At 49.0% G+C, this 10193-nt stretch overlaps 1 protein-coding gene across 1 annotated transcript; it reads left to right on the forward strand.

Annotated features, from left to right (window-relative positions):
- Positions 1–290: 290 nt before the first annotated feature.
- Positions 291–1041, forward strand: LOC311100530 (homeobox protein MOX-1-like; the record flags this gene model as incomplete). Its single annotated transcript, XM_084141444.1, has 2 exons — positions 291–768; positions 1004–1041. 2 exons carry the CDS (start codon positions 291–293, stop codon positions 1039–1041), a joined length of 516 nt encoding a protein of 171 aa, XP_083997570.1.
- Positions 1042–10193: the final 9152 nt, after the last annotated feature.

The following is a 10193-nucleotide window of genomic DNA, read 5'->3' on the forward strand; positions in this document are numbered from 1 at the left end:
ACCAGAGGAAGGTGTCCATCCTTACACATTGGACTGAGGAGAGTCAACAAGCCACAGTCAGTGACAGAAAGACAGACAGACAGAGAGAGTGAGTAACTTCTTCCAGAGTTGGATGTCCTGGGGAGATGATGTGCTTCTAAAACCAAAAAGCTGAAGTGGATATTACCCCATATTGACAGAACCAGAGAACTCTCTGCAGGGACTTTCAGCTCTCAGCAAGGACTTCACTCCAGAAGTGTGTGAGGCTGACTAAGTGTGTGTGTGAGGGAGTGTTTATTGTGTTTATCGCCATGGATCAGACAACCAGCAGCTGCATGCGGAGCACCCACCCCGGCAACCCCATCTGGGGGTGCGTGAGGAACCCTCACCCCGGAGCAGGGCTCCAGTCGCAGGCCCCCTTCTCCCTGCACCAGAAGCCTGAGTACCTTGCCTATACAGACTTCTCCACCTCCTGCCTGGTGCCTGCGCCCTACACCGCCTACCCCCGCGACGACAGACTTTACCAAGAGCCCCATGCGGGCTTCCAGAGGGCCGACTGGCAGTTCCCCCCCTGTGAGACGCGGGGCTGGGGGCAGGAGGCCTGTCGGGTAGTGCCCGTGGCGGTGGTTGGTGGAGGGGTGGTGGGTGGCGTAGGGGGAGAGATGGACAGCACAGGTGGGGAGGTGCCAGGGGCAGTGCCCAGGTGTCTGAAGGGGGAGTACTCGCCACAGAGCATGGCATCGGCCGACACAGAGAAGAAGAGCTCCAAGAGGAAGAGGGACATAATAGGTGAGTCAATGATACGCCATGAGGGGATCAGATGGGGTGTGCTGCTGGTAAATACCATGACTGAAAAGATGTGGGAAAAGACATGGGTGACCACTTCAGTAAGCCTACATTGCGTGCTAATACAGGTCAAATGCCATGCAGAGACAGAAATTAAAACATGATTCCCAGAGTTGACATTCATTTCGACAAACCCCTTTTCCTCATGAATATACAAGATAGATGTGCTATTCTGCAGGGAAACTCTCACCAGACTACTCTATCAGTGGACCATGATACAGTATCACATTCACTAATGCCCCATGTCATTGCTGGCAATGGGACAGAATCTCTGTATCTGTTTCCTCACCAAAAGACAGTCAACCTAGAGCCTCAACAGATAGGTATGTAAAAGGTGACGACACTTGGTGCTCAAGACACACTCTGAGGTGACCAGTTACATCCTCTCATTGTTTGAGGGCTCTTAAAATGTTGAAATGACTAATGCAACATCTACTGTAATGCTTTGTTGCATCGGTGTATCCTTTGTTTCATTGAGACATGACGGCTGTCAGGATACTGCGGGTATAAATCAAATTAGATGTTTGTCAGCAAAATAAGCTTGGCGTATCTCATATTCTTATGATATATAGTATAAGGGTCACGGACAGTCCATAATAGCAAATATATAATTAGATGTCTTTATAAGCCATACTATTGCAAGCATTAGAAGCTCCATGAACTACTTCAACATCAACACCAACAGTCAACTGTATATTACTCGCAATTCCTCATTGATTATTGATTTAAACTTCTCACCGTAAACAATGATGTTACACCAACAGAACAACGGATATTTCTTAAGTTTGTCTAGTAGGGTACGACACTTAAGGACCTATGTTTAAATATCATGGTGATATTATACTGGTCGCCAAAGTACTATTTCTGATGCAGCACAAATGCAAGTGAAAGGGTTCACTGAGAAAATATGAATTTATGATTCAGTTCAGGGCCATATTCAAATTTTCAGTTAAGAGTTCAGTCTTCTAATTTAAAAAATAGTTTTAATTGTTCACTAATCTATTCTTCTTATCTTCTTTCATTCGTGACAGGAAATTGAACCAAATTTCTAGTACGGTAACTGATATCCATGAAGTGCTAATTCCTAAAAGTCACACACTTTTTAATGACCTTTTAGTTAATGGCCCTGGGAACTGTTTATATTTATTTTCTAGCTGTAGATGTGTTATTGAAATATACTCCCACATTCATGCTAGCTGAAAGAGAACAAAAGTGAACATCACTTTTTCAGCACATATGCTATAGGCATTCCCTTCAGCTTTCAGCCATGCTATGGAAACCAAACTTTCTAACCTCTAGAATGGGGGAGTATTTTTTGAAGATAAATAAATGTATTACCTCCTTGATCAGTATTCAGGTGGCTACTGGCTATATTAGGATGGCCAAAACCAAAATGCAATACTCACTTTAGGAAAATCACGTAGGGCTTGGAGACATTATTCGATAAACGTGTCTAATATGAGATCTCCTTCATGGGGCAGCAGACACATGCCTTAGGCGCTTAATTGGGGAAATATAGATTTTTCCCCTTTTCTTGGTTTACCTTATTGTAACTCTCCCTCACTCCAGTGAAAACATGCCAGACCACGTCTGGTAAAATCGCTTGCCTGCAACCCCACTTCTACATTCTTATTCATTGACATTTTCCTGTCATTAAGCTGTAACAGAATCGCCCACTGAACACATGCAGCATGGTTGACCACTGCATAGGCCCAGTATTTCATAGATGACCATTCAAACCTGCGTTGAATACTTTTACCTAGTATTGGGAAAATAACCTTATTAACCTTTTACTGCAGTGGGCTAAATCAGGGTCACACAGAGTGGTTCTTGGTAGTCTTAACCAAATCTACTTAGAAAGAAAAGCACACACCTCACACACATGGTTAAAAAAAAGAAGTCACCTGTACCATGTCAGATATAGAGTTGAAATGTATTCCATTTTTAGTTTGCATCCCAATATTACACTTTATATACTTCACAGAAGACTGAAATATAACAAAACTATTTGAAATAAAAACACCGGATTTTCAGCAGGTAAAAAAAAAAAAAAAGTTTATTAATGATGAAATTATACAAAACATTTATAACAGGGTGTTTGAATCTCATCATAGACAACTTTATCATTTTAGCTAATTCGCAAACATTGCAACTACTTACTACTTTTTAGCTTCTTTGCAACTAATGTACATAGCATGTTAGCCAACCCTTCACCTAATGCTATCCCTAACCTTAACCCTTTTTGCTAACCCTTCCCCTAACCCTTTAACCTAACTCCTAACCCTAACCCCATCCCCTAGCCTAGCTAACATTAGCCAGCTAGCTAACGTTAGCATTAGACACCTAACGACATAGCGAACATTAGCAACAACTAATTGGAAATTGTAAGATATCCTACGAATTGCCATTCATAACATAACAAACAAATTGTAATGCATAAAATATCATACGAAATGGGTGATGGACATCAACAAATTAATACATACCATACGAAACGTAACATATCATACTAAATGGAGTGTCTTTGATTTACATACAGAATAATACAAAATGCTCTGAGACCAGGTTGTATATACGGTAAGCATTTAGCTCTATAATGATATGGTGATGGGTTCACCTTCATTCATACTTTCAACCATTTCAAAAGGTTCAACCTCTACTGATATGCAGATTAATACATGTTTTGACTGAAGGAATGTCAGGTCTATCTACAGGTTTTAATTGTATAAACCATTGTGTAAGAACTAGTTTAGAGAAGCTCTGTTTAATCTAAATCAAGCAAGGTAGGGTATAATGTGTCTGTATTTCTCCAACTCCATTACAATAGCTCTGCAATTTGAATAGTGGATACTTAAATTCTTTAAATATTATACTTATCATAGCCAACTATTTAACTTTATTGAACCTTGTTGTGTTAATACTGAAACATATATGAGCCTGTTTCGTAACTATTTGTATTTAGAACAGGTTTATAGTGCTGCTAAACCTATGAGCATTGCAGGGTGATTTTGATCCATTTGCCTGACCACCATCATTGTTAACTTATCAACTTTATAATAACTTGTCTCTAAACAATTTCAGTAATAACTTTAACAAACATATTACCTGTCAAGGGGTGCTGAAGGTGGGTGTGGTGCATGAATCAAGCGCAGGACGCAGAAGCTCAGTCCAAAAGACTTTAGTGCAATAATCACGTAGAAAATAAGCACAATAAGCCCGAAGGCGGAATAGCGGCGCACACAGGCGTCAAACAAAGGGCGCACTAACATGTGCGAAAACCCTCTCCAAAACACTGGAGGGAAGTACGTAGCTCCAACACGAAAACAGATGAGCAATCACAGACAAAGACAAACACAACCAACGAGAACTAAATAGGACACTAACGAGGACTAACAAGACACAGGTGTACAACATAAAGACAAAACCAAACGAACATGAAACATCGATCGGTGGCAGCTAGTACTCTGGGGACGACGACCGCCGAAGCCTGCCTGAACCAGGAGGAGGAGCAGCCTCGGCCGAAACCGTGACAGTACCCCCCCCTTGACGCGCGGCTCCAGCCGTGCGCCGACCCCGGCCTCGGGGACGACCAGGAGGACGCGGAGCAGGGCGCGCGGGATGGTCCCGGTGGAACTCCGACAGGAGAGATGGGTCTAGGATGTCCCTCCGCGGCACCCAGCACCGCTCCTCCGGGCCGTACCCCTCCCACTCCACGAGATACTGGAGACCCCCCATCCGGCGTCTGGAGTCCAAGATGGACCGAACGGTGTACGCCGGAGCCCCCTCGATGTCCAGTGGGGGCGGAGGAGTCTCTCCTATCTCATTGTCCTGGAGTGGACCAGCTACCACCGGCCTGAGAAGAGACACATGGAACGAGGGGTTAATATTCTTATACTCAACAGGTAGATGTAACCTATAACACACCTCATTCAATCTTCTCAGGACTTTAAAGGGCCCCACAAACCGCCGACCCAGCTTCCGGCAGGGCAGGCGGAGGGGTAGGTTTCTGGTAGAGAGCCAGACTCGATCTCCAGGTGCGTACACCGGCCCCTCACTGCGGTGGAGATCGGCGCTCGCCTTGTGACGAAGGACGGCCCGCTGCAGGTGGACGTGGGCAGCGTTCCACGTCTCTTCCGAGCGCCTCATCCAATCATTACATTTACATTTTTGTCATTTAGCAGACGCTCTTATCCAGAGCGACTTACAGTTAGTGCATTATTTTATTTATTTTTTTCATACCCCCTGTGGGAATCAAACCCACAACCCTGGCGTTGCAAACGCCATGCTCTATCAACTGAGCTACATCCCTGCCGGCCATTCCCTCCCCTACCCTGGACGACGCTGGGCCAATTGCGCGCCGCCCCATGGGTCTCCCGGTCGCGGCCGGCTACGACAGAGCCTGGATTCGAACCAGGATCTCTAGTGGCACAGTTAGCACTGCGATGCGATGCAGTGCCTTAGACCACTGCGCCAATCATCCACCGCAGGGGCCTCGATCTGGCTCTGCTGCCACGGTGCCAGAACCGGCTGGTAACCTAACACACATTGGAAGGGGGTTAGGTTGGTAGAGGAGTGGCGGAGAGAGTTCTGGGCCATCTCGGCCCAGGGAATGTACCGTGCCCACTCCTCAGGCCGGTCCTGGCAATACGACCTCAGAAACCTACCCACATCCTGGTTGACACGTTCTACCTGCCCGTTACTCTCCGGGTGGTACCCTGAGGTAAGGCTAACCGAGACCCCCAAACGCTCCATGAACGCTCTCCAAACACGGGAGGTAAACTGGGGGCCTCGATCAGACACTATGTCCTCGGGTACCCCGTAATGCCGGAAGACGTGGGTAAATAGGGCCTCAGCGGTCTGTAGGGCAGTAGGAAGACCCGACATAGGGAGAAGACGACAGGCCTTTGAGAACCGGTCCACAACGACCAGGATGGTGGTATTCCCCTGAGAGAGGGGATGGTCTGTCACAAAATCCACCGAGAGGTGGGACCATGGTCGTTGTGGAACGGGCAGGGGTTGTAACTTACCCCTGGGCAGATGTCGGGGCGCCTTACACTGGGCGCACACCGAGCAGGAGGAGACATAAACCCTCACATCCCTAGCCAAAGTAGGCCACCAGTATTTAGTGCTAAGGCAATGCACTGTCCGGCCAATACCCGGATGTCCAGAGGAGGGTGACGTGTGAGCCCAGTAAATGAGTCGATCCCGAATCTCGAGCTGAACGTACTTCGACCCTCAGGACACTGTGGAGGGCTGGGGTCGGTACGCAACGCTCGCTCGATTTCGGCATCGACCTCCCACACCACCGGTGCCACAAGGCAAGACTCCGGTAGTATGGGAGTAGGCTCAACGGACCTCTCCTCCGTGTCATACCGCCGGGACAGTGCATCTGCCTTACCATTCTGGGACCCAGGGATGTACGTGATTTTAAATACGAACCTGGTGAGAAACATACTCCATCGAGCCTGGCGAGGGTTCAGTCTCCTCGCTGCCCGGATGTACTCCAGGTTCCGATGGTCAGTCAAAATGAGGAAAGGGTGTTGAGCCCCCTCAAGCCAATGCCTCCACACCTTAAGGGCTTGAACTACAGCTAACAGCTCCCTGTCCCCAACGTCATAGTTACGCTCCGCCGGGCTGAGCTTTTTAGAGTAAAAAGCACAGGGGCGGAGTTTAGGTGGCGAGCCGGACCATTCAGAGAAAACGGCCCCTATACCTGCCTCAGACACGTCCACCTCAACCTGAAAGGGTAATGCGGGATCCGGATGCGCCAGCACCAGAGCCGACATAAACAGTTCCTTCAGTCTCCCAAAGGCCCTGTCCGCATCAGCTGACCACTGCAGGCGCACCGGACCCCCCTTCAGAAGGGACGTGATGGGAGCTGCCACCTGTCCAAAACCCCGGATAAACCTCCGGTAGTAATTCGCAAAGCCCAAGAACTGCTGCACCTCTTTTACAGTGGTTAGGGTTTGCCAATTACGCACAGCGGACACACGATCCACCTCCATTCTCACCCCTGACGCGGACAACCGATAACCCAAAAAGGAGACCGACTCCTGGAAAAACAGACATTTCTCTGCCTTGACATATAGGTCGTGCTCCAACAGCCTCCTCAATACACGACGCACCAGGGTTACATGCTCGGCTCGGGTAGACGAGTACACCAGAATATCATCAATGTACACGACCACCCCTTGTCCCTGCATATCCCGGAAAATGTCATCTACGAAGGATTGGAAGACTGATGGAGCATTCATCAACCCATATGGCATGACAAGATACTCGAAATGACCTGACGTGGTACTAAACGCTGTCTTCCATTCGTCGCCCTCCCTAATGCGCACCAAGTTATACGCGCTCCTGAGATCCAGTTTTGTGAAAAACCGCGCTCCATGCAATGACTCCGTCATGGTCGCAATCAGAGGGAGTGGATAACTGTATTTCACAGTAATCTGATTGAGACCACGGTAATCAATGCACGGGCGCAACCCTCCATCTTTCTTTTTCACAAAAAAGAAGCTCGAGGAGGCGGGAGAAGTGGAGGGCCGAATGTATCCCTGTCTCAAAGATTCGGCTATGTAAGTCTTCATAGCTTTTCTCTCCTCTTGAGACAAAGGATACACATGGCTCCGTGGGAGCGCTGCTCCTGCCTGGAGATCAATCGCACAATCCCCCTGTCTATGAGGAGGCAACTGCGTCGCCCTAGTCTTGCTAAACACTAGAGCTAAATCCCCATATTCAGGCGGAATGTGCAGTGCGGGCACTTGGTTTGGACTTTCCACCGAAGTCGCCCCCACGGAAACACCCAGGCATCGCCCCTCGCACTGAGCAGACCACCCATCGAGAGCCCTCTGTTGCCACGAAATAGCAGGGTTATGGGTGCTTAACCAGGGAATTCCCAGCACCACTGGGTACGCAGGAGAGTCGATCAGATACAGCTGTATAGTCTCTTCATGACCCCCCTGCGCACACATCCTAAGTGGCGCTGTGATCTCCCTAATCAACCCCGACCCCAACGGGCGGCTATCTAAGGCATGAACGGGAAAAGGTTTGTCAACAGGTAGGAGAAGGATCCCTAAATCTACACAAAACTTCCGATCAACAAAATTCCCAGCTGCGCCTGAATCTACTAGCGCCTTATGCTGGGAATGAGGTGCAACCTGTGGAAAACAAACAGGTATACAAAAGTGCGCAACAGAAAGCTCTGGGTAAGTGGGACGTCTACTCACCTGGGAGGCCCCCCCAGTGCGTGGCCTGTTGTCTTCTCCCCCGGAGAACCCTCCCCAGCACCTGGCCGCAGTGTGCCCTCCACGACCGCACTTGGTGCAGGAGACAGGCCCCCTCGGGCTCCTCCTCCTCCTTTCTCTAGCGCCGGCACCCCCGAGCTACATAGGGCTCGGCTCGGAGGTGCCGGAGGGCGGAATGGACGGACCCCCCTCGGGACGTCCACGGGTGGCCAGCAGGGTGTCCAGACGGATGGACATATCGACCAACTGGTCGAAGGTAAGATGGGTATCCCTGTAGGCCAACTCACGTTGAACGTCCTCCCGTAGGCTACATCGAAAATGGTCAATGAGGGCCCGTTCATTCCACCCTGCGTCCGCCGCTAGAGTCCGGAACTCTAGAGCAAACGCCATTAAAACTTGTTTTTCAAATCACTCCCCTGTCTCAAGTGGACTAGACGCTCCCCCGCCGCTTTGCCCTCAGGTGGATGGTCGAACACGGCCTTGAAGCGACGGGAGAACTCGGCGTAGGAGATGGTGTTGGCGTCCATCTTCCTCCACTCGGCGTTAGCCCACTCCAACGCCTTGCCCGTGAGACAGGAGATGAGAGCGGAAACGCTCTCGTGTCCCGAGGGCACCGAGTGTACAGTGGCCAGGTAGAGCTCCACCCGCAGGAGGAACCCCTGACACCCGGCAGCTGTTCCGTCATACGCCCTCTGGAGCGAGAGCCGAATCCCCCTGGGTTCCGGACCTGGGACTGGTGGACCGGCCGATGGCCTCCCATCGGTGCAAGGTGTTGATGACGTCCTGTAGAGCGGTCCCCAGTTGTCGTATCTGGTCATCTTGGCCGCGGACATGCTCCTCGAGCGACTCAGGCGTAACTGCAGATCCTGCTGATTCCATTCTGGTGTGTGATTCTGTCAAGGGGTGCTGAAGGTGGGTGTGGTGCATGAATCAAGCGCAGGACGCAGAAGCTCAGTCCAAAAGACTTTAGTGCAATAATCACGTAGAAAATAAGCACAATAAGCCCGAAGGCGAAATCACGGCGCACACAGGCGTCAAACAAACGGTGCACTAACATGTGCGAAAACTCTCTCCAAAACACTGGAGGGAAGTACGTAGCTCCAACACGAAAACAGATGAGCAATCACACACAAAGACAAACACAACCAACGAGAACTAAATAGGACACTAACGAGGACTAACAAGACACAGGTGTACAACATAAAGACAAAACCAAACGAACATGAAACATCGATCGGTGGCAGCTAGTACTCCGGGGACGACGACCGCCGAAGCCTACCCAAACCAGGAGGAGGAGCAGCCTCGGCCGAAACCGTGACATTACCACTCCAATATAAAACTAATTACAACACCACTGTGAATAAAAACATCTTGGAGGTGTACACATTTATTTATATACGTTCATAAACCTTGGCACACACTTTAATATATTAACTAATCATGTCATTAATTAAATAGTCATTTTAATTTATGTTTGAGTCTGAACCCCCCCCCCCCACACACACACACACACACACACTTATTTACAATGGGCTTAATTCAGTGTTAATTAAGACAAATGACTTTTGCACCATCTCCAAGAAATACCAAATGCTGGGTGCAGGAGTTGCTCCCCTCCAGTTTATGAGCTCTGGCTGTGCAGGATATTTATTGGGGCCTGTTTAGTGAAGGCCAGTGTGTGTGCCCACTAAATCTGTCCTGCCAGGTGTTCAGCAAGCTAAAACTGCTCTCTACTCAGTTCCTCCACACCAGGCCAGAGTAGAGCAGCACACATAGAACAAGTTTTAATTAAGATAATATGGCATTTTCAACATGAGGCATTATAGGCCACAGGTTGGTCTCTCTGAATGGGAGTCTTTTGACTAAGGTGTATAGACACACACACATGGCCGCGGGAAGATGTTTTGAGTTGGGGGTACTGTGAGCGTGTGTGTGTGTGTGCATGCGTGTATGCACACGAAAGGCAAAGATGCACGCACACACACACACAAGCGCACACATAGTGAGTCTGAAGGACGCAGGCACATGTGCACAGACAGACAGACATACATACAGACAGACAGACAGACAGACAGACAGACAGACAGACAGACAGACAGACAGACAGACAGACAGAGACAGAGA

Source organism: Coregonus lavaretus, assembly GCF_964263955.1.
Source record: "Coregonus lavaretus genome assembly, chromosome: 25".
Lineage (NCBI taxonomy): Eukaryota > Metazoa > Chordata > Actinopteri > Salmoniformes > Salmonidae > Coregonus > Coregonus lavaretus.